The sequence below is a fragment of the Phaeodactylum tricornutum genome, chromosome 31, assembly GCF_000150955.2.
Source record: "Phaeodactylum tricornutum CCAP 1055/1 chromosome 31, whole genome shotgun sequence".
NCBI lineage: Eukaryota > Bacillariophyta > Bacillariophyceae > Surirellales > Neidiaceae > Phaeodactylum > Phaeodactylum tricornutum.
Window position 1 is genome coordinate 30,550 of NC_011699.1, and position 24,211 is coordinate 54,760.

At 46.5% G+C, this 24,211-nt stretch overlaps 7 protein-coding genes across 7 annotated transcripts; 4 read left to right on the forward strand and 3 right to left on the reverse strand.

Moving 5' to 3' along the window:
* Positions 1-4,570: 4,570 nt before the first annotated feature.
* Positions 4,571-7,938, forward strand: PHATRDRAFT_41507 (predicted protein; the record flags this gene model as incomplete). The annotated part of the gene is made up of 2 exons (XM_002185438.1): positions 4,571-7,823; positions 7,868-7,938. 2 exons carry the CDS (start codon positions 4,571-4,573, stop codon positions 7,936-7,938), a joined length of 3,324 nt encoding a protein of 1,107 aa, XP_002185474.1.
* Positions 7,939-13,590: 5,652 nt separating this feature from the next.
* On the forward strand, positions 13,591-14,775 carry PHATRDRAFT_41508 (predicted protein; the record flags this gene model as incomplete). The annotated part of the gene is made up of 1 exon (XM_002185439.1): positions 13,591-14,775. The coding sequence occupies one exon, from the start codon at positions 13,591-13,593 to the stop codon at positions 14,773-14,775; it is 1,185 nt and encodes a 394-aa protein (XP_002185475.1).
* Positions 14,776-15,076: 301 nt separating this feature from the next.
* On the reverse strand, positions 15,077-16,363 carry PHATRDRAFT_50535 (predicted protein). Its single transcript, XM_002185473.1, has one exon. It carries the CDS (start codon positions 16,348-16,350, stop codon positions 15,295-15,297), a length of 1,056 nt encoding a protein of 351 aa, XP_002185509.1. The 5' UTR covers positions 16,351-16,363; the 3' UTR covers positions 15,077-15,294.
* A 269-nt stretch (positions 16,364-16,632) lies between these two features.
* PHATRDRAFT_41510 (predicted protein) lies at positions 16,633-17,266 on the forward strand (the record flags this gene model as incomplete). The annotated part of the gene is made up of 2 exons (XM_002185440.1): positions 16,633-16,702; positions 16,755-17,266. The coding sequence occupies 2 exons, from the start codon at positions 16,633-16,635 to the stop codon at positions 17,264-17,266; spliced, it is 582 nt and encodes a 193-aa protein (XP_002185476.1).
* A 161-nt stretch (positions 17,267-17,427) lies between these two features.
* On the reverse strand, positions 17,428-18,224 carry PHATRDRAFT_41511 (predicted protein; the record flags this gene model as incomplete). The annotated part of the gene is made up of 2 exons (XM_002185474.1): positions 17,428-17,760; positions 17,874-18,224. The coding sequence occupies 2 exons, from the start codon at positions 18,222-18,224 to the stop codon at positions 17,428-17,430; spliced, it is 684 nt and encodes a 227-aa protein (XP_002185510.1).
* A 620-nt stretch (positions 18,225-18,844) lies between these two features.
* PHATRDRAFT_50537 (predicted protein) lies at positions 18,845-23,473 on the forward strand. The gene has a single exon (XM_002185441.1). The coding sequence runs from the start codon at positions 18,926-18,928 to the stop codon at positions 21,563-21,565; it is 2,640 nt and encodes an 879-aa protein (XP_002185477.1). The 5' UTR covers positions 18,845-18,925; the 3' UTR covers positions 21,566-23,473.
* On the reverse strand, positions 20,676-23,521 carry PHATRDRAFT_56468 (plastidic enolase). Its single transcript, XM_002185475.1, has 2 exons — positions 23,391-23,521; positions 20,676-23,163 (listed from the first exon to the last, which is right to left on the reverse strand). Exons 1-2 carry the CDS (start codon positions 23,434-23,436, stop codon positions 21,758-21,760), a joined length of 1,452 nt encoding a protein of 483 aa, XP_002185511.1. The 5' UTR covers positions 23,437-23,521; the 3' UTR covers positions 20,676-21,757.
* Between the last annotated feature and the right edge of the window lie 690 nt (positions 23,522-24,211).

Sequence of the window (24,211 nt, forward strand, 5' to 3'; positions counted from 1 at the left end):
TGACTCTCTGTGTTAGAGTCCGACTGGCAATATCCTTGACTCCTCTCTGAGTTGTAGCCAATAAAGTTTGTTTCGCAGCAGATAAACCAATATTCCAACGTCTGGCTAACTCTTCCGGAGTAACTCTGTACCTGTAATTTGACAACTGAGCAACACTCACAATACATGTCTTTTCGAGTGCTTCGACAAACTGCTGTTCATCAAGTGACACCGAAATACTAGACAACACAACTGATACTGTACTTTCGTGTGACGAAACCATTTGAATGTTTGCATGACCGGATTGTCTTGTTACTAAAATACCTTTGCTATTGGTATACTTCTCCTCCTGACAAGGAAAATCCGTCGAATAAGGATCCCAAATGGGATTGTCATACGTGAGAGTCAACTTGTGAAAATTTCGAAACTCCTCCGGAGACGGCTTTCGCACTGGCAAATACAAAATCACACCATGTAATTGCAGATGCAATTTAAGATTCTCCTTCGGAAAATAAATCAAATGTGACAAATCCGTGGGGTTTTCAAGTAAAAATCTTGGACAATCATGGACCTGCACATTGTTTAACCGGAGCTGATTTGGATTTAACAAATTATGTTCCATAGTAGGAAAGTGCAAGGCCTGATGAATAATTAAAACAAAAGTCTCATATGTGTAAGGATGATCATATGCAAGAGCAGCACAGACAATTGGTACAGACCGGGCTTGTCCCAATGTAGATAAAAATGCAGAAACATCAACCGTTTGAGAGGGTTAGTGAAATATATAAGCATTCTTTCCGACGCAACAAGTATCCGGATGAGAATCTAACTCCGCGTATCATAAATGTACTCTCCAGTGACTGTATAGAGATAGAACATGTTGATACCACTGACATATTTGAACTTCTCTGTGGCATATTTCAACCTGCCAACAACTTCAAAGTAAGCGAGCTCATATCACCACAACTTGTCTTTGATTTCTTGTCATCCTCCTTTTCTTGAGAATCAACAGTAGAAGCATTGCATTTACCACCAGCTCCTTGATGTAAACGTATAAGTGACGCTTCTGTTCAGCATTCATACTCTTGTATTCATCAAAGGTATAATACTTATCCACCATACCCTTGGTAGAACCTTTGTTGAGGACACCTTTATGACCGCGTCCACTGCGACCTTTATTACCACAACCTGATCCTTTACCTTGTCCTCAACCACAACCAGATTGACCTGACAAAATATTCCGAAGCTGAGCTTGATTCTGTTCTTCAATAAACTCACTGAGGAAATTCACTGTGGCTTCAAAATCATTTTTCAAAGATGGGTTAGCACAAACAGTGGCAATTGCAGAATTGAGAAACAATGCCTGAATCCGTTTCAAAAATTTCCGAACTTTTGCAGCCTCTGTTAATGGCTCTCCAAACTCTTCCAGATCGGTATGAGCTTGCTGATGAATCTCAGCAAAACATTCAAAAGTAAAGTTACAACGCTCTCCATTGTAAAACTTTGACTCAAGATCACCTTCAGCACGCGTCATAATCTTTGACTGATTAGTCGGTCCCAAATAATGCACAACCATTACAAGCTCGAGCATAAGCCGACACCCAGCTCCAAGTAGGACCACCATGAGCACAAATGCGAACAATAGACCACACTTGAGCATTATCTGCTGCATAGGACTCTTCTTCATGAGGGCATTGTGCTATCATTTCTTCAAACGCATCTTGATAGTCGTTATCCGGACCTTCAGGTCATTTGTCTTCACAAATGACATAAGTCAATGGAACTCCCGTTGTTCCTTGAATTTGGAGCAAATATTCCGCAATATTTTCAAAGGCATCACGGATTTTCTTCAGGTCTTCAATTTGTCCAGGAGCAACAAGGTCTTTTGCTAACTCTTTGTCTTCCTTCTCACGCTTCTTAATCTTGATCATCAAGAAAATACGCGCCGCATTGAACTGAGCCGGATAAGGCCAAGAAGTGCGCTTGAGGTGACGAACATAGTAAGCCAACAACACAAGACGCTCCTCTGCAGTAGGTGAAATTGCTACACCATTGTGAGGAATCATTGCCGGGGCTCCAGGTTGTTCTGCGTTAGGATTCGGAAGCGTACCCCCGGGACGACGGATGTTCTTACACATGTCCTTGATGAAATCATCCGTTGCGATCTCGAAAACATCCATAGATGTAATTGAATCCGTGATAGCATCGCGTTGTTCAACATCAACAATGCCAATTGCTTGTAAAGCATTTTGAACTTGAGCTAAAGCAGCCGCCATGGTCAACTCTTGTCTTCTTCACCTGTCTTAAATTTCATAAAAGCTTCGTAAGCTGGTTCGACAACATTCAGTGTTCTTTCTGCACCACGTGAACACAAGAATTATTGATCACTGATAACATCACATGTGAACACCACATAAAAACCATATAAGTGATATCGATACTGAATACCGTTTGAGAACCATTTCAATAAAACGCGACAAACACCATTTTCATGTCGCAACCCATAATACGAGATATTTGGCTGATATCTATCAGAGTGGAGGATCCACGATTACTGTTTGGTACAAGTCCAATAATTGTTGCTGTATAAGTAAATGTTCCATGCAAACAAACTACTTATCATCCACACATGGATAAAGCTTGGATCCGAGCTTTTAGCAAACAATTAATTCTTGTGCAATGTCAGGATTTTATCCATTTTGAGTCTTGGATGGAAACAAATTCACTTAGCAAATCCCAAACAATTTCACTGGGATGCCAAATACCAAAACAGAACACTCAGGCTCAATCAGGCTGCTAAGTGAATTTGTTTCTTGTAATTGCCATCCCAGTGAAAGTGTTAGTCAGTGACAAGCTGAGATAGGGATTGATCAGATCCCTTGGCTGCAGCTTGTTGAATAGATCAACAAAGGGGAGATCACAATCAAAAAGGTAATTTCTAGTAATCTGTAATCTGAGAACCTCACAGGAGGCCCTCATTATCCTAAATTCATATCATTCACTTCATGCATCATCACAGTTGACACCACATCATCACAAGTGACATCACCACAAGTAGTGACATCATCACAAATGTTCTGCCCATCTGTCAACAATCACTCAGTCACATCCAAGACTCAAAATGGATAAAATCCTGACATGCAATGCACCTTCTTTGGTAGATGAAGAGATCCATGGAAGCGTCCCACCATGGAGATTTTGCCTTGTTTCAGACCGTTAGACGGATACAAAACCCAGTTACCGATCAACATGTCTACCACATGGACCATTACGAGAAACTGGCAGTATATTCCAGGCCTCTGCAGGTGTCACGGTATACACCAAGGCGACATGTCCCTACGACAAGTGACACCTAACATGGGTAACGGAAGTGTGAATCAGAGTAAAGAGCATGGTGGAACCGTGGCATTTATGTCGGCCTTATTGCACGACACAATGTATTCGCGCCGTGATCAAGGATATCCTTTGAGTGAAGATGCAGGAGCAGAATACAAGAATGAGGATTAGGATACAGTCCCACGAATTACAAGGCAAGTTACAGACAGGTTTGGATACTTGCTGAGTGATTCTATGTGGGATTTATACTTAAAAGGGATATACTCTATGTGGGAGTAAGATTATCTGGCACATGGTAAGAGGTCTTCTATCTGATAGAATGGCCAATTCTCATGGACTAGTAGTAGAATAATCTTCCTCTCATTGTTTTAGAAAGTCATTGATCCAAATATTGCATTAGCATAGGTCCTCGTATCCGCTGTCTAACCCGTGGGGAGCGTCGTAAGCGAGTTGAGTTTTACAGTCCCTAAGTTCACTTAGGTGTATCGCAGGTCGTTCGTAATAACGCCCACTTGCGTTTACCAGGTATTGTCGACACAGCGTTTTCCTGTTCTACGTACGTACATTGGTTGTACTACGTAACAGATTAACAGTCTTGACAGCACGTCAAACCACTGCTGCTCATCCGCACAGTCGTTACTGGTAAACATCCCTTAAGTACTTAAGGTCGTTCTCAAATTTCCACGAGCTCCGTGAATTTTTGAGAACTAAATCGCTTACATACACTCGTGTTGTATAAGTGCCAGAGGTATCACTTAAGGTGATATTTATCGGCTTGTGTGACACATTGTTTGAAAGCCGCTTCCCTACTCCCTCGCGCTAACTGGTACCGAGGACCCACTAGTACTGCTTCAGGGTCTTGTCGGTAAGTTACTCGTGGCCTCCCTACTTCCTCGGAGTCGCCGGTGCCGAACCCCCCTTGGAGTCTTCAGGGTTTGTCGGCAGGGTCGCTTCGTGAATACGGGTTGCTCTGGTCAAGTGAGGTAGAGATACCAATAGGCTTGAGGACCTCAGCCCTGATTCCGGTTGGAACGGACTTACTACCCGGCGTAAAGTAGTACGGGGGGGCTAATCAAACCCTCGTCAGTCCCCGAGGACACTGCCTACGGAGGTAGAAGTGAGTGTACCAGTGCTAGCTTCGTTCACTGGTGTAGGGTCATTTTAACGAAGTCCGCTATAGTATACAGCGAAGGACCTGAACACATAAGTAGTAATTTTCAAGAATTCCTATATTGTGTTGGCTTCTCAGGCCACCATGGTTCCCGCCACCCGGCAAATGACGAGTGCAGCCGTCTATGCCCACCTTTTGGACAACGTACTTCTTCTTCCCCAAGGGCATCCTATCCGCCTCAGTTTTGAGCAACAAGGATATGAATCGGCTGATGATCTTCTGTGTATTTTTGAGAATGAACTTGAGTCTCTTGGATACACTCCTTCTGTCCTTCCCGACGGCCTGGAAAACCCGCCAACTATACCCCTTCTCATGGCGCACCGACAGATCATACGTCATTTCTTGCGCTGGCAGGCATCTTTGGAACGACAAAAGGGGACACCCTTGAAGAACTCCGAGCTTGTTGCACTTAACAATGAAGATTTTGTCCTTTACCGTCGCTCAGCCCTTGGTCAAGTCTCGACAGCAACTGCACCGGTTAATGCTCCCCCAACTGTCCAGAGCCCCATAGGAAAGACACGTTCGGCTGTCGAGGACTTCAAGCGTGGGATCAAACGTGACAAAACTCACTATCCCGTGCTTAAAGATGATCGGTACTGGGACAACTTTTATCGGTCGTTTGTTGTTACTGCCGTAACACATAACGTTGACAAAGTTCTAGATCCGACGTACATCCCTACCGATCCCTTGGAGAAATCCCTTTTTGAAGAGCAGAACAAGTTCGTATATTCTGCTCTAGAGCATACTCTCCAGACGGACATGGGCAAGAACATTGTACGCGAGCATAGTTTCGACTTCAATGCCCAGGAAGTTTTCCGTAAGGTTGTGAAACACTACACAGAGTCCGCTAGCGCGAAGATTAGTTCGTCTACTACCCTGGGATACCTTACAACTGCAAAGTACGGATCGTCATGGACTGGCACAGCAGAAGGTTTTATTCTTCACTGGAAAAATCACTTGCGCATCTACAATGACACTGTTCCTGCTGGTGAACAGCTTCCTCAGCAACTATGCCTTAGTCTTTTGGAGAATGCTGTTCATGATGTACCTGAGCTTCGACAGGTAAAAATCACTGCAACTCTTGACTTAGCAAAGGGAGGTAATCCTATTAGCTATGGTGGTTATCTCAGTCTACTACTCGCATCGGCATCGCTCTACGACAACGGCAATAATCTATCTAATTCTCGTAGTGGCAAGAACAAGCGCAACATCTATGCTAATGAACTAGAGTACAATCCGATGGATTTTGAGAGTAAACCGGATGTAGACTATGATATAGATGTGTCGCCTACCGCAATCTACGAAGCCAATGCTCATGCCCGTAAGAGCAGTTCCCGGAATCGTAGTCCGGCAACTAATCGCGAGCGACCTTACATCCCTCGTGAAATGTGGAACCTGCTCTCCGACGATGCCAAAGCCATCCTCCAAGGCTTAATAGCCCCCGGGAAGCAGGCCCCGTTGAATAATAGTTCGCCACACCAATCGTTGCAGGCCAATACGCACGATACCATTGGCGCGGAACAAATCACAACGGACACCTTCCATGATTGCGCACCCGAAACTGAATTGCTTGCCCACCTGACTGAGCGTGTTAGTCACATGAGCGACGGCGACATACGTAAGGTACTTGCCGCATCTCGTAATGGTCCCGCCTATGATGAGCCCACACCACTGCAATCTAACGTACTTCAATATCAAGTGTCTCGTCACAACGTCATTGAAACTACGGCAGCCCTCGTCGACCGTGGAGCCAATGGAGGTCTTGCCGGCAGTGATGTCATGGTCTTGCATAAAACAGGTCGTTCTGCAACCATCACAGGTATCAATGATCATACCTTGTCCGATTTGGACATTGTCACCGCTGCTGGCTACACTGAATCCCAAAATGGCCCCATCATTCTCATTATGAACCAATACGCCCATTTGGGACAGGGTAAAACTATCCACTCCAGTGCACAGCTTGAACACTATCGCAACCATGTCGAAGACCGTTCCCGTACTGTAGGAGGTAACCAGCGAATTGTAACATTGGATGACTACATCATCCCATTGCACATTCGACAAGGACTCGCGTACATGGATATGCGGCGTCCTACCGACAAGGAACTTGCGACCCTTCCACACGTTGTCCTAACCTCCGACGTCGACTGGGATCCCTCCGTACTTGACCACGAAATTGATCTCGCAACCTCTTGGTATGATGACATATATGATTTGCCTCAATCACCTTACGTTGAACCACGTTTTGACCATACAGGCAAATACCTCCATCGTCACATTTCCCTTTGCAACCATCGCGATGACGTTGTTGACCGTGTATTATATTGCCAACAGCACCTCGTCACGAAAAATGTGCAAGATTATGAGGCCCTTCGTCCGTGTTTTGGATGGGTCTCTGCTGAAACCGTTCGCAAGACCATCATGGCGACCACGCAGCATGCACGCGAAGTATATAACGCTCCGTTACGCAAACATTTTAAGTCTCGCTTTCCCGCTCTAAATGTACACCGTCGTAATGAACCAGTTGCTACCGATACCATTTGGTCCGACACCCCTGCTGTCGATAATGGTGCTAAATTTGCACAACTTTTCGTTGGTCGACGCTCCCTTGTCACCGACGCTTACCCCATGAAAACTGACAAAGAATTCGTCAATACCCTTGAGGACCATATCCGTTACCGGGGTGCCATGGACAAATTGATTAGCGATCGTGCCCAGGTTGAAATCAGCAAAAAGGTCACCGATATTACACGCGCATATAATATCGACCAGTGGCAAAGTGAACCAAACCATCAACACCAAAACTTTGCCGAACGTCGTATTGCCACTATCGAGGCTAATACCAACAACATTCTCAATCTTTCCGGTGCCCCTGATTCCGCCTGGTTACTTTGCGTGACATATGTTTGTTATGTTTTCAACCATTTGGCACATGAATCCCTAGATAACCGCACTCCCCTTGAAGTCCTCACCGGCTCCACGCCTGATATCAGTGTTCTCCTTCAGTTTCATTTTTGGGAACCGGTCTATTATAAGCTCGAAAATGCGACATTTCCTTCTGGTGGTACCGAACAACAAGGACGTTTTGTTGGCATCGCCGACTCCGTCGGCGACGCTCTCACTTATAAGATCCTTACCCACACCACCAACCGCATTCTTCATCGCTCTAGTGTCCGTTCTGCGACCATTCCCGGACAAACCAACCTACGCCTTACGCCACAGGATGGGGAGAGTGGTCCTAAACCCATCAACTTTATCAAGTCGCGTAGAACCGAAAACAAAAATTCCTATGCCATTAAGGAGTTGCCTGGTTTCACACCTGATGACCTTATAGGTCGTACGTTCCTCACCGACACTCGGGATGATGGGGAGCGTTTGAAGGCACGAATCACGCGGAAAATATTGGACCCAGACAAGCCCTCGGATGTAAAGTTCCTTGTCGAAATCAATGATGGTGAATATGACGAGATTCTAGCATACAACGAAATTCTAGATAAAATCGAGACGAATCTAGATAAGGAACTCCATGACACGGAACGACAGTGGAGTTTTAAGGACATCGTCGCGCACGAAGGACCTCTTTTACCACGCGATAAGAACTACAAGGGGTCCAGATTCAACGTACTTGTCAATTGGGAGACTGGGGAGTCTACCTATGAGCCGCTAGACGTTATCGGTGTCGATGACCCAATTACATGCGCTGTCTATGCTAAGAGTCAAGGACTATTAGACACTCCAGGATGGAAGAAATTCAAGCGCCTCGTAACTAGGGATAAGCAGGTCCAGCGACTCGTCAACCAAACTCGTCAGCAGACTAGTCGAGTCGAGCCCACTCACAAGTTTGGCTACCAAATTCCTCGCGACCATAAGGATGCCATTGCTATTGATACGCTCAATGGTAATCGTAATTGGCAAGATGCAGAGAGTATTGAGAGAGCCCAGCTCCACGAATATGAGACTTTCGTTGACATCGGTAAGGCTACCACACTCGGTAAACATGTTACGAATGCACCCAAAGGCTACAAGAAGATTCGTGTCCATACCGTATACGACGTCAAGCATGACGGTAGGCACAAGGCCAGAATGGTTGCTGGAGGGCATCTAACTCCTGTCCCAACCGAAAGCGTGTACTCTGGTGTGGTCTCTCTACGCAGTCTTCGTATTGTTGTCTTCCTTGCTGAATTAAATGGACTTAAGCTATGGGGAGCTGACATAGGCAATGCGTATCTGGAAGCAAAAACAAAAGAGAAGGTGTTCATTGTTGCAGGCCCAGAATTCGCTGAACTCGAGGGACACATACTTGTTATCAACAAGGCACTCTACGGACTTCGAAGCAGTGGCCTACGTTGGCACGAACGGTTCGCAGATACCCTTCGCGATCTAGGTTTCACCGCTAGCAAGGCAGATTCTGATGTTTGGATGAGAGAGAATAGTGGTGTCTATGAGTACATTGCAGTTTACGTCGATGATATAGCCGTTGCTGCCCAGGACCCCGAAGGAATCATCCGTCAACTCAAGGAAAAGTACAAGTACAAACTAAAGGGTGTAGGCCCATTGCAATACCATCTGGGGTGTACTTTCGAACGCGATAAGGATGGTACGCTGTCGTATCACCCAAGGAAGTACATATCGAGAATGATGGAACAATATGAGCGAATCTTCAAGGAACCAACAAGGATGTACGTATCGCCGCTGGAGAAGGGCGATCACCCAGAGTTGGATTCGACTCCTGAACTTGATGAAAACGGTATCAAACAGTACCAGTCTCTTATTGGTAGTTTGCAATGGTTGATTACGCTTGGCCGCTTTGATATAGCGACAGCAGTCATGAGCATGTCTAGATACCGGGTGGCACCTCGTGAGGGGCATCTTGACAGACTAAAAAGGATGTACGGATACATCAAGAAAATGAAGAATGGTGCAATCAGGGTCCGAACCGATGAACCAGAATATACAGACCTCCCCGACAAACCACGTGATTGGACGACTTCGGTGTATGGGAATGTTAAAGAACTGCTTCCCCATAATGCCCCGACGGCTCTTGGAAAGTACGTGATGCTGACCAGTTACGTTGACGCAAATCTATACCATGACATGGTAACGGGTCGCTCCGTAACGGGTGTTTTACACCTTGTCAACCAAACCCCATTTGAATGGTATTCCAAAAGACAAGCAACCGTCGAGACAGCCACGTACGGTTCAGAATTTGTTGCCGCACGTATTGCAGTCGAGCAAATTATAGACATACGAACCACCTTACGATTCCTTGGAGTTCCCATACGGGGCAAGTCGGTACTTTTCGGAGACAATCAATCGGTCATTATTAGTTCGACGGAACCGCAGTCTCCAATCAACAAGCGACACAACGCATTGTCCTACCACAGGGTGCGTGAGGCAATTGCCGCTGGGATTGTTGATTTTCGGAAGATCTTGGGTGCTGAGAATGTTGCCGACGTCCTCAGTAAGCATTGGGGTTTCCAACAAGCGTGGCCTGTTCTAAAACCACTTTTGTTTTGGCAAGGAGACACATCAAAATGTGAGGTAAAGGATTCCAAGCCATCAAGTCAGGCCGATGGGGAGTGTCACGGTATACACCAAGGCGACATGTCCCTACGACAAGTGACACCTAACATGGGTAACGGAAGTGTGAATCAGAGTAAAGAGCATGGTGGAACCGTGGCATTTATGTCGGCCTTATTGCACGACACAATGTATTCGCGCCGTGATCAAGGATATCCTTTGAGTGAAGATGCAGGAGCAGAATACAAGAATGAGGATTAGGATACAGTCCCACGAATTACAAGGCAAGTTACAGACAGGTTTGGATACTCGCTGAGTGATTCTATGTGGGATTTATACTTAAAAGGGATATACTCTATGTGGGAGTAAGATTATCTGGCACATGGTAAGAGGTCTTCTATCTGATAGAATGGCCAATTCTCATGGACTAGTAGTAGAATAATCTTCCTCTCATTGTTTTAGAAAGTCATTGATCCAAATATTGCATTAGCATAGGTCCTCGTATCCGCTGTCTAACCCGTGGGAAGCGTCGTAAGCGAGTTGAGTTTTACAGTCCCTAAGTTCACTTAGGTGTATCGCAGGTCGTTCGTAATAACGCCCACTTGCGTTTACCAGGTATTGTCGACACAGCGTTTTCCTGTTCTACGTACGTACATTGGTTGTACTACGTAACAGCAGGCTTCGGCAACTCAACAACAACATGAAGAGCCAGGTATTTTAGATTTACCTCCCCAGGCACTATCGGACTTGGCGATCACTCAAACACTCAAATCACAACAAATCACCCTACCTTTGATCCCGTTACCTCAGCGTAGAACAATGGGTCTGATAAATTAGAAAACTGCAACGATAACGGGCTAAAACATGTCTGTGGGACCAAAGGATTGTAGATACAATAAAAAGACGTAAAACAAAGACCTATAAGCATAAACCCAAGATAAAGGGATAAAGAACCCACATATGCTTGCCGTAGGGTTTTTCTAAGTTTGGATGACTACGTGAAAGCTGCAGTAACCAACGTTGAGAACAAGCTTTTCAAAATTGGGCAGAGGTTTACCACGCGGTCAGGACACACGGTTATATTGCAATGATACCATCCGGAATCGGATGTATCACCAGTGTTGGGAGCGGGGAAGGCTAACTACTACCAAAATCTGATTGTAATCTTGCAACGGGCAGTTGAATTGGGGCGGATTGATATCTTTGTGCAAGTGTTGATGCTGTCGCAATATCTTGCTCAGCCCAGGGAGGGACATTTGGATCAAGTGTTTCACATATTTGGATATCTGAAGGTACATGGACGATCTAAAGTTGTTTTTGACAATACATTTTTTTGTGGAAAGGCAAGTTTACTCAGTGTGATTGGCAGGATTTCTACCCTGACGCGAAAGAACCGATTCCGGGTAATATGCCGGAGCCTCGTGGTAAGGAAGTTCAGTTGAGTGCTTTTGTTGATGCAGATCATGCGGGCAATCAGGTGACGCGTCGTTTGAGAACGGGTGTTTTGATATTTGTGAATAAGGCACCGGTGATATGGTTTTCGAAGCGACAGAACACTGTGGAAACATCTATGCTTGGTTCGGAATTTGTTGCCATGAAGATTGCAACGGAGCTATTGATTGGTTTGCGGTAAAAACTTTGAATGATGGGTTTGCCTCTGGATGGACCGGCAAACATTTTTGGGGACAATCAATCAGTAGTTACCAATGCGTTGTGATTGGAGTTGGTTTTGAAAAAGAAATATGTTAGCATTTGCTATCATTGTGTGAGAGAAGCGTGTGCAGCCGACATCATTCGGATTGCTTGTGAGAGTACCAAGACAAACCTAGCGGATTTGCTAAAGAAGAATTTGGATGGTCATCGGATTCAAGAACTAGTTTTGCGGATCTTGTATTGACTTTATTTGGGTCCCTTGCTTTGGAAGAAGCATTGTACCTCCCACTGTGCGGAATTGCATTACAAGAGTGGGTTTCTGTGAGCGTTGTTACAACGTGAATATGATTTTTATATTTGTTTTTAAGATGGTTGTCGATTTGGTTGTTGATCATGGATTTGGTCATGATCCCAGATACTGGACAGATTGTTTGGTCACCTTATCATTCTGAGTTATGAATAATAATGTGAGGGGACTGAGCAAATCCAGTGGTAGTGGACCTGGTGATGTGACATAGGTAGTATGTCACAGCCCCTATAATTCAATCTTATGTTGCGTATCATCACGTCCTGTATGGAATGTACTGTAAATTATGGACCTACGTATCCACTACAGTGAGATTAACAGAAGGTGGACTTATCTCAATTCAAAATTTACAGTTAGCATCAATGGTATCCGTGTCAAATAGCTGCTCTCCCCTGGTGTATAGAACCAGTCTGCTACGCACAACAAGCAAATTGGGGTTTTATATTTGTGGGCCTAGTTTACAGCCAAGGATGAATCTGACTCCCACTCCAGGTAGTATGAAATTGTATAACTCAAATGTTTTTATATCTGATCTCTTGTCTGCTTATACAATGAAATATGCATCTACTTTAATGTAGCTTATTTTCTGCCTAGACCTAGCAGCTCTGCCTCCGTTTTGGACTGTTGCTTGTAATTTACCTTGGAGAGCCTTACATGAAGGCAAGTCCAAAAAATCATACCAAACCTTTCACAGTACATTTTACAAGGTAAACATTGCAACTCTTTGCATTTGATTAGATGCTTTTTAATATTTCTGAGAGGCCTCTTGGTAGTCCACATCCCGGGGTGGTTTGCCTGTTTGATGCATTGTGCATCAACACAGTAGTTTGATGTCTTGCCGTTGCGACGGGAATGGTGGCAACGCGTAGATTGCTGCTTTTGTCAAAGTCACTTTGAATGATGAAGCAAAAATCTTACAGTAGGTAGCTTCAGGTCCTACTTTTGTTTCACTAGAACAGGAGATATACTTTCAAACAATGTTGCATTGGTGGAATCCCAATACAGACAAGAAGTCCGAGAACTAACCTTACGGCTCGTACTTTGCCATTGCGGCTAGCTGCTTTTATTTAAAACTGCAATCAAGATGCTTGAAAGGTCAGTACCATATATCATGCCAGATAACAATCAAATTGATGACGTAACGAACCAATTGCCCACAGTTTGCGTTCAAATGTCTATGTAACATTTGACGGTGACATGAGTTGACAGCGAAATACGGTTTTCACTGTTGCGGCCTTATTCACAGTCACTGCCTTGCCGCTATTTTCCAATGTGTCCGAGTAACGGTAACTCTGTACTTACTTATCTGAAGTCGTTGACAGTCAAGTTCAGGCTGCCCAAGCCTCCTCCGTTGTCAGGCCGAAAAACAGGCCTTCACGAATCTAACTCATTGTTACTGTCAGGCTTTTCGCCGTGGAGTCGCAAGATTTTCTTACCCGTGAATAGGGTTTATACTACGAGAAGCAGATGTGGAGCTTCCTATATAAGAGAAAGAAGGCTTTGTATCAAGGCCTCATTCATGATTTAAGGCCTTTAGTAAAATTTGGGATAAAATCAAAATCAAAGGTACTGGCATTTATTTGCTTGAGCGATGAAAAGAACTATCGCAAGCCATAAAACTGGCATGTGGAAGAAGGGAAAAGCACCTATCGTCCCCGTCACAGTGTTGACGGGGTTCCTGGGCTCAGGTAAAACGACATTGCTGAATCATATTTTGGAGGATGATACCCACAACATGAAGTTTGCAGTCATTGAAAATGAATTCGGAGAAGTCGGAATCGACGAAACAATCTTGTCTGAAAATGTCGATGAAGAGATCATTGAGGTAATGAATGGCTGTATCTGCTGTACTGTTCGCGGAGACCTCGTCGTTGCCCTAAAAAAGCTGTACAAGAAAGTTGAGAGCTTTAATGGTGTCATAATTGAAACAACAGGTCTAGCAGATCCCGCTCCAGTTGTTCAAACTTTTTTCGTGGACGAAGACCTTCGCAAAATGTACAAGCTCGACAGCGTCATAACAGTGACGGACGCCAAGCATATTAATATCCGTCTAGACGAAAAGAAACCGGAAGGCGTCGAGAATGAAGCCTTGGAGCAAGTTGCCTTCGCTGACAAGATTATACTCAATAAAGTTGATTTGGCAGAAAATGAAGCCGAGCTTTCGGCAACTATGGCTCGGCTAAAAAGCATTAATCCTACTGCTCAGATTCTCAGTTGCAGCTACAGCAAGATCTCTCCCAAGGAATTACTCGGTATCAATGCCTTCGATTTGAAACGAGTACTCAAGTTCGACCCGGAATTTCTCGATGAAGGCCAAGAGCATCAGCATGACTCATCTGTAGTGTCGACTGCATCCAAGATTGAAGGTGAGTTCAATCACGAAATGTTGCTTCGCTGGATTGAGCGCTTGGTCGTCGAAGACGGTGCGAACTTGTACCGATATAAGGGTGTGCTAGCTGTCAAAGGAAAAAAGGAGAAGTTTGTGTTCCAAGGCGTCGGAATGATGTTTTCTGGCTCGTTCGAGGGCAAGTGGAAAAAGAATGAAAAGAGAGAAAGTCGTTTTGTATTCATAGGCAAGAATTTGGATAAAGAATTCCTCAAGTACGGCTTTGAAGCCTGCCTTGTCAAGGACAAGCTTCGTTTTGCGATTGGGCAGTCGGTCGAAGCTAACTGTGGAAAATGGAAGAAGGGCAAGGTCATTGAGCACTGGGATGACGGAAACGCATACCGCGTCCGCCTCACCAACTCAAACGAGGTCTGGGCACCTCTTGATATCGATGCATACATCCGTGCCACCGGAACTGTCTAGTTGACCGTGAGTTTACAGTAGTGATTGGCATCAGCTTAAAGAGTAAAAATGTCCTGAACCATGTGACATAAATGAACCGCATCTGGTAGTGTAGGATGATGTATTGGATGAGCGTTCATTTCCAACGTTATTTTACATCTGACGGGCCCTGCGGATGCGATCAACCAATGTTCTGGAAAGATTTGAATGCCATGAATCAAATAAGACAACACCACAAGTTTCCCTTGAAGGGCAAGCACAGTATGAAACATAACCAATGAAAAAGAATATATACAAAGTAAAAAAATACATCGTTTAGCTCAAAGGTGACAGTGAATTCACCTGGAAAACCGGAGGAGTCAAAAAGCCAATGAATGCAGTACAACGATCGGAAAGGCGATGAATGGCAGAACTCTGCACAGGCGTTAGTAAACGGCTTACAAAAACAGTGATTCGCCCAAATAACGGTTACCATTTGGATTACAGCCCCAAAACTGTACCGAATTACACATTGGCAAGGGTTCCAGAGTACATGTTTTCCTATGACGGCCGTGGTTTTTTTGCGCCAGGCTTCTCATTAGTTCCAGCCGTATCCGTTGGTTCCAGAGTTGCCACTTTTTCTACTGCAGTCTTGGGGGCGTAGCCCAAATACCGAGCAATCTTTGGAGTAATCGGTAACGCAACCGCCAATCGTACCGGTTCAGTGAACTTGGTGGCAATCCAAGCTACTGCCAGATTGGCGTACGTCGGATTGCTCTCCACTACATGTGCGTAGGGCTGCGTAATGCTGTGGTGCTGCATGAAATCTACCACCAATTGGACGGTATCTTTTGTTTCGTCGGCTTGTCCCAGAAAACCAAACACACTGGCTGGATCCAAAACGCCGGACTGGACTCCCATAAACAAGCAGCCGAGAGTCGTTAAGTACAGTGATCCGTACGTGACCACAAAAACGGGTCCGTACTGTTGAAACATGGCCTTCACAGATTTGGCACCGGCTCGTGCCGATTGTCCCGGATGCTCCGTAAATTCATCATAGTGCCCCCGAGCGTTGGTACGAATTTTTGACGCGCGTTCCCGCCATTGCTGCCTGTTGTCGTCGTATCGCTCCCGAAATGTACGTTTCGTGTCCTCGTCGATGCGTTCTTCTTCCTTCTGTGCAGTACTACTAGTATCGGAGGATCGTTCCAAGTCCAACTGCTCCTTCGTGCTGGTTTGGACTACATCGACGCTAGATCTACTACTATTTGAAGATTTTCCCGAACTTGCAGCGGACGTGGGGGCGCTAACGGAAGACTTCCATCGGATCGATTGTTGATTCAGAAAGGGCTGAGACGGTTGGAAACATTGTCGCTGGAAGGCGTGAGGGTCTCTTATTGCCTTAGAATTGGGAAAGGTGGATAAGAATGAAAGAAGAGCCGGAGAGTTCGGCAGTAATGACGACCGATTCGACGGCAGCAACGAAGTGGTGTAGGCGGGTGTCGAAGAAAAACGATTCGACGAAAGTGCTACTCCTTCTCGTAAAGGGCATCCAGCAGCAAGTTTAACACCACACAGCCGTTCGGCTCGCTTTGCAACAACGCGCGATGCTAGCATAGCAACCACTTTGTATTCGCAGTAAAAGATTCGCTCGTATGCAGACGCTGTGTCGTAAAAATCTCAGGATTCGTGGGTGGATTGTTTTTCTTCGTCGTAGGACGGTGTGTCTCGATGAGGCCACCGTACCGGTACTTCCCAGGTAATTACGGAATGAATGATTTGTCTTATTAGTACTCGGTGTAGTCGGTAGCGAATAATCACAGTCGATATAAAACAGGTGGCGTGAGAAAAGAAATCCGTCGAACATTCATTCCGTGAACAGCGAGATTCGTACGTCAGATGTCCGGTGGAGATAAGCTTGCAGTTAGGTCGACTCATTCACGACTTAATTCCCTTCGCATGACTGAAAGTGAGTCTGACTCACTGTTAGTCATTGTCAAGCCATCTTTGTTCTTTCACAGCGTTTGACGCTGCTGATGATTCGTTTATTGATTTTGCTTGCTCCCTCTTTTCAAGGGGCTATTCAACAATAAACCCCGTTCAGGCTCCGCTTTGTACACCCAATCCTTTTGTAGACATGGTCTTACCTGCAAGTAGTACACTCGGCAGCGTTCGTATTTCGAATGCCGGTGTTGCCTCTGTGCGCGGTCTGTATCGACCGCGGCCGTTTACAGTAGTTCCGACGGGTTTTGCCAAAGTCTGCAATGCGATGAATTGGCCAGCGACTGAGACTTGGCACAAACTTGCGGTTGCGGATATGCCCTGGTGGGAGCACGAACACAACTGCAGCTATTTATATTTCCATGTTGACGGTACCTGTTGGCTAGACGAACCCTCCGGAAATGGCGTCTACATTGCCCCATACGATACACTTGATAGTGTGCCGTCATGCACATTGGTGCCTACCCAGGGATGGACACCGCTAGGGCAGGCTCCGTTGCCGCTACCGACCATTGAGCTCGTACAACAATAGCAGCAGTGGGAGCCATGCCTGCGCCGATACAACAAACGAAAGGTTGTACTTGTAAACAAAAGAGATCCTTTAAGCCTCTGCGTTCTAAAGCGAAAAAGAATCTAGATTTCGGTTACGTAACCAAAGGCAATCGGAATGATCTGAGACGAGATGCATGGTTTCTATTCGTTTACACGCTCAATGTATTCTCCCTTGTCGGTGTCAACCTTAATTTTGGCTCCCTGTTCCACAAAGCCAGGTACACTAATCACGGCTCCACTGGAAAGGGTTGCAGGCTTGGTGTAGCCCTGAGCTGTGTTGCCCTTCATGTTGGGCTCGGTTTCGACGACTTCGTAGACAGCCGTCGAGGGGACAACGACCTCAATAATTTTATCTTTGAAAAGTACTAGAGAAATTTCGCTGCCCTCCGTAATCCATTTGACTTTATCGTCGACTACCTTGTCACTGACGGGAATTTCCTCGAATGTTTCCGAATTCATAAAAAAGAATGTGTTCTGCAGTATTGGAGAGATTGTGTTTGTCAGACAAGACTTTGTGAGAACCAGGCCAGACCACACGTCCAAAATCATAATTATCGCCATCGGCTTTATGTAAAGTAGGTACGTACACCTTCTGAGTAAGTAAACTGTGCGCCAATCTTTTCAATCAAGGCCGTTTCGAACTTTTCTCCGCTTCGGTATGTGTTCTCAATGGTAGTGCCCCGCATTAAATTCTTAAACTTGATGGTCGTCTTGGCAGCACCTCGGGCCTGTTTCATGATGGAAAAGTTCAGTACCTTGTAAGGTTCGCCGTCAATCTCGACGGTTAGTCCATTCTTAATATCGGATGTGTCCACAGCGACGGACAAGCTTGAGGCTGACCGCGCAAAAGCTGGCGTCGGTGGTAAAAACGCTGATGCCGACCCAATCAAGGCCAGGAAAGGCGCACTCAGCAGGACAATGGAAGAAGTGAATTTCATGTTTGATCTTTTACTTCGAAAGTTTTGAAGATTGCTCGTGCTCTTGCTGAACTTCCAAGGTTCCCCAGTGCTTGTACCGAAAGATTTCTACGTCCAGGTATAGATAGCTCTGGCGGCGAAAAAAGGGCGAAGGTTGTCCGACGGGATAGCTCGTGATATGGTCTGGTTCGTTTTGTGTGGTGTTGGGATTCTGGTCACGCTCGTGATGCTGATGGTGTAGGAGGGAGTCGTTCGTATGTGGGTCTTGTCGGCATCCATTCTCCCGCGTCTGTCCGTTGCTACCTCGTTCTAAAAATGAACGAACGGCATACAAACGTCAGTCCAGTCTGTCAGGCTCTCCCTCTCGACCGACACAATGGGCACGTTACCTATCCCCCCACTTGATATGCCAGTCAAATTTTCAAAATAGAGAGAGTTCGGAATTGAGAATCTGTCTCTCCGATATGTACAAAATTCTCCGCTCCACGTGTGGAATTGGTGTGTTCCTTTGCTTGTTTGTCTGCGCCTTCGATAAGACGGACAGGAGGACCACACCACCAACAACACACGCCCTGAGGAACGACTGACGGTGATGGATGTACCGCAACGAAAGCGAAAAAGAACAACCAACACAAAAACGGCAAACGCTTCATTCAACTGATTGATTACCAATCAACGATCCAAACATTGGGGTAGACAATCTTCCGCTGCTGCTTTTTACGATGACAAGATGGGATAGCAATCGACGTCAAGTGTCATCGACGCTTTTGCTGTACTGCGCGGTATCGTGTGAGGCATTTTCCGGGTCGTTCTACACGCACACGCAGCCGTCCGCACCGACACGGCCATCCTTTGTCGGAACGAGGAGTGCCGGTACACGTTTGTTTGCCAAGAAGAAGAAGTCTCCGGCAGCAATGGCTCTGGAAAAGCTGGACAATCTCTCCTTTTTGGACGAGGAAGTACCCTTGTCCAAAAAAGAACAATTGCAACTGGAAAAGAAGCAACAGAAATTGGTGAAACAGCAGCAGGAACTGCAAGCCATCGACGCTGTGGAAGACGAATCTTCTGCTAAAATCAAGACGCCGGTTGAAAAGCACGCCGCACAAGGCGATAGTGTGGAGTTTCAGCCGTCACAACCAAAGAAATTGAGTAAAAAGGAAGAAATGTTACAAAAGGCGCTCGAGTTAGAAGCTGCCGATGAAGCCAGTGCGAACGCTATTTCTTCGGATTTTGACGAACCTCAGCTATCAAAAAAAGAACTCAAGGCCTTACTGAAAAAGGAAGAGAAAATGGCGGCCAAACTTGAGAAGAAAATGGCCAAGAAACAGCAAGTCGTAGACAATGACGAGCGTGACGAGAGTCTGACTGCAACAGATGCAACGGTCGACGATGAAATTTCGGTAAACATGGATGTAAACGAAGTCTTCAATGGTGAAGAGACAGATGAGGAAGCCCCGAAAATTAGGTTGAGTTTGGAGGACAAGATTCGCAAAGAACGACCGCCGCCAAGAATTCGTGTCATGGAAAGCTCACAGCCTGGTTACCAGTCTCTCCGCCTCGAAGATATCGGAATTACCTTTCGCAACCAAGAAGTCTTGAAAGACGTGACTTGGGGTGTGCAAACTGGGGATCGAATTGGACTGGTCGGGGCGAATGGTGCTGGGAAAACGACACAGCTACGCATTTTGGCTGGCGAACTAGAACCTACGACCGGGGACGTCGTCAAGTCGAGCAAGGATTTGCGAGTCGCCATGCTCCGACAAGAATTTATCGATGAGCTGGTTCCGGAACGCACCTTGCGAGAAGAGTTTCTGAGCATTTTTGGAGTAGAAAATCAAATTCTGGAGGATCTCAAGAGTTCGGAACAGGAACTCGAGAGCACCCCGCCGGAAAATTCCGAAAAAATGCAAGAAATTCTGGATCGTATGCAGGAACTCCAAAATAAGGCAGAAAACAAGGCTGTTTATGCGCTGGAGTCTCGTGTGCAGAAAGTTATGGACTTGATGGGTTTCACGGATGATGAAACGGAAGATCTGGTTGCTAGCTTTTCTGGTGGCTGGAAAATGCGCATTGGACTCGGCAAAGTTTTGCTTAAAGATCCAAATATCTTACTGCTTGATGAACCTACCAATCATTTAGATCTGGATAGTGTGGAATGGTTGGAATCGTTCCTGCGTCAGCAAAATATTCCCATGGTGATTGTAAGCCACGATCGCGAGTTTTTGGATCAAGTCTGCACCAAAATCGTCGACGCTGAAGGTGGTATCTGTACCGAGTATGAGGGCAACTACTCGCGATTCCTGCAGCTGAAGAAAGCCCGTATGGACGCCTGGCAGGCGGCGTACGATGCTCAGGAAAAGAAAATCAAAGAAGAGCGCAAGTGGATTCAAAAATTCAAAGTAAAACAACCGCAGGCTGTAAAGCAGCGCCAAGCCAAGCTTGAAAAACAAATCAAGAGTGACGACTATGTCAAGAAGCCTCCATTTGTCGGCAAACCTTTCCGGTTTCGTTTTCCGGACGCACCTCGTCTAAGTCCAGAGGTAGCCAATGTCAAACATTTGTCTCACGCATATCGTAACGAACAAGCTCAGAATCGTTTGTTTGAAGATTGTGAGCTCTTTATTGAGAAGGGCGATCGGATCGCTGTACTCGGGCCCAATGGTTCGGGCAAGTCGACACTTTTGCGATTGTTGGTTGGTCGAGAGAAGCCCGACGATGGGAGTGCCGAAATCATAGGACAAAATGTGATAATGAACTATTTTGAACAGAATCAAGCGGACGCACTTGATCTCGACAAAACTGTGTTGGAGACAATACAAGGCAACAGCAGTGGTCAGTCCTACAACGAACTCCGAGCGCTACTAGGACAATTTCTGTTCAAGGGAGATGCAGTCGACAAGAAGATTGAATTCTTGAGTGGAGGAGAAAAGGCACGGCTTTCTTTATGTTGTATGATGCTTCGACCGGCCAACTTGTTGATTTTGGACGAACCGACCAATCATTTGGATATTCCGGCGAAAGAGATGCTTGAGGAAGCTCTGCAACACTTTATGGGTTCAATCATGGTTGTATCCCACGATCGTTACTTTATTTCCAAGGTCGCTACTTCCATTGTAGCGATTGAAGATCGCAAGCTGGCCAAGTATCAGGGCGATTACAAGTTTTACATGGAGAAGAGCACGCACATCAAGGAAAAAGTGGAAGCCCGGTACGTCAGTGGTGTAGATCGTATCGAATCGGCACCCATTATTGATCTGGAAGAAATCGTCAAGCCGAAAAAGAATTTTGGTGGAGCCAAAACAGCCGGCTTGGTAACGAGAAAAGACAAGGGTATCAAGAATGCTAAGCGAATGAAAACTTAAACTGCACTAATAGAATCCCAACCATTGCTGTGGATGAAAGTATGGACTTGGCTATGATTAGTTGAAAGACTCGAAAAGAGAGTTTTTGCAGCAGCTTCTAAGGGTTGATTGAAGTAGGTTTTGTGGGTTCGATGCTTGTCGATTGTTTCCAGTTATACTTACGCACGAACAGGCAAGCGTTCGAGCGCGACTTTACTGTCCCATCCATGCGGTTGTTCGAAAGTTTTCTCCCGGGAAAGTCACCTTGCCTGCTTCCAGTTCGGCCTCGATACGCAAGAGTTGATTGTATTTGGCCAAACGTTCCGATCGGCAGGGCGCGCCCGTCTTGATCTGTCCCGTGCACAATCCGACGGCTAAATCAGCAATGTAGGTATCTTCGGTTTCGCCGGAACGGTGAGACGTCATAACACCCCAACCTGCTTTTTTCGCCTTGGTCACGGCAGCGATGGATTCGGAAATGGAACCGATTTGGTTTACCTTGAGCAACAAGCACGTGCAGGCCTTTTCGTCAATGGCACGTTCAATCTTTTCAATGTTAGTGACGGTCAAATCGTCACCAACCACTTGGAAGGTGGCACCATTCTTGGTTGTAAATTTGGACCAGTTCTCCCAGTCGTCTTCGTCAAAGGGGTCTTCGATGGTGACGATGGGAAAGTCGGCTGCCAGCGACTGGTATAAATTACCGAGTTCTTCTCCAGATACAATGTCACCATCGTACTTGAAGTCCAAATCGTATTCATCTTTGCCCTTGACTTTAAACTCGCTCGCGGCAACATCGAGACCAATCTTGCATTTACCATCGTATCCGGCCTTGGAAATTGCTTCCATGATGAGTTCACAGCCTTCGCGGTTGTCACATGGCGGAGCGAATCCACCTTCGTCGCCAATCAGAGTCGCGTCGCCACCAAACTTGGCCTTGATGATTTTCCCCAAGGTATGGTACACTTCGCAACCAATCTGCATGGCTTCGGCAAATGATTTGGCACCCGTCGGGATAACGAAATATTCCTGAAAGGCGAGTTTGTTCCCCGCATGGGAGCCTCCATTAATAACGTTGAAGCAGGGGACGGGCATAGTGTAGGTGTCCAGATTGTTGCCGGCTAGATCGGCAAAATGCCGATAAAGGGGGACTTTCTTCGCGGCGGCTCCGGCTTTGGCAACGGCAAGGCTGACCCCCAAAATGGCGTTGGCCCCGAGGTTGGCCTTGTTGGGTGTTCCGTCAAGTTCCAGCATGACGTCGTCGACGGATCCCTGTCCGACCGGATCCATACCCATGACGGCTGGTCCGAGTATGTCGTTGACGTTCTGTACGGCCTGGAGGACACCCTTGCCCATGTAGCGGTCGCCGCCATCGCGCAGCTCGACAGCTTCGTAGGCACCGGTGGAAGCCCCGGACGGTACCGACGCGCGGAAGACTCCGTCGGCGGTCGTCACTTCGACCTCCACGGTAGGATTGCCGCGGGAATCCAAAATCTCACGGGCGAGAACGCCCGTGATGCCGGACATGGCGAGTGTAGTGACGGAGGACGAAGCCGAACCCCGCGTGGTACTTGTCAAAGAAGTCGTCGTCGACCGTGGAGCAAAGGCTAGCGTGGTGCCTGTAAAGTAGACAAACGTGGTGAGTGAGAACAGTGTCTGTAGGGCAAGCCGTCGTTCCGATAGACAAGAAGATGTCGTTTGATTCGATGAGAATAACCACCGTTCGGATCGTTGGTGCTATCCGATCCACATGGAACGACTCCATCGGCGCTGCGGCTTTTCGACGCGTCCGTTATGCATACCGACAGTAGCGAATCTCCAGGCAAAAACAGGAGTCGTCACGTACCAGCAACCGCAAAGAGAGCCAAGAGAGTCGAAGGCTTGAAAAGCATGACAACGGTGAAGATCTGCAAAAGTCAAATGTATCCGTCGTCGTTTTGTGTCCAGTGAAACTGCTACGCTACAGTTACTACTACCGACAGTGAGTGGATCTTCGTCGATACTCTTGGCACGGCGTGTTCCTCATCCTAACCCCATCCTCTCCAGGAGCTACGTCGACGTACACATTGTACGGTATCTTTTCCAACGGAGGGGTTCTCGGGATTGGGCGACGGAATCTTCTCGATTGGTTCGCAAAGGATCGCGAACCTGCCGCAACATGGGAGTCGTGAAATAGGCTCTAACTGGAAGTGAACTCATAGAGGTAGCAAAGACAGACGAGACAGCCTCCGCTTGGAATGCCTGTGCGCGCATATCGCTGCGTGAGTGAGTGTCACAGGTAGATGGTTGTGCTACGTTTTTGTGAGAAATCGATACATCTAACCGCGGAATACCAGTGACTGTGAAACCACCGTATGTTATTCCACGCGGCATGTTGCCACTCCCGCAATCCATCGCCGTCCGCACATCCAGTCTCCGGTTGGAAACCTGAGACTTGTCCGACGCGTGACAGACGATCGCCGTCCATCGCGCAACGTCTCGTTGGTTCCATCGAGTCGGTCCATCAATCCATCAGGCACATCACACAGGTTCAACTTGGACTCCTCTCTCCCTGTCAACCGTAGCGCCGGTGGGCGGGATCGATCAATACGAACGTCCGTAATCGACACGGGATAATTCATGTGACGGTGATTTCATCAATCGATCAATCGATCGATCGATCAGTCG

Excerpts from the sequence above, each read along its gene's own strand:
- PHATRDRAFT_50537 (XM_002185441.1), top strand. The coding sequence starts at position 18,926 with ATGACAAGATGGGATAGCAATCGACGTCAAGTGTCATCGACGCTTTTG.
- PHATRDRAFT_50535 (XM_002185473.1), bottom strand. The coding sequence starts at position 16,350 with ATGCTAGCATCGCGCGTTGTTGCAAAGCGAGCCGAACGGCTGTGTGGT.
- PHATRDRAFT_56468 (XM_002185475.1), bottom strand. The coding sequence starts at position 23,436 with ATGCTTTTCAAGCCTTCGACTCTCTTGGCTCTCTTTGCGGTTGCTG. Across the intron at positions 23,164-23,390 it reads GGCTCTCTTTGCGGTTGCTG|GCACCACGCTAGCCTTTGCT; the intron begins GTACGTGACGAC and ends TCTACTTTACAG.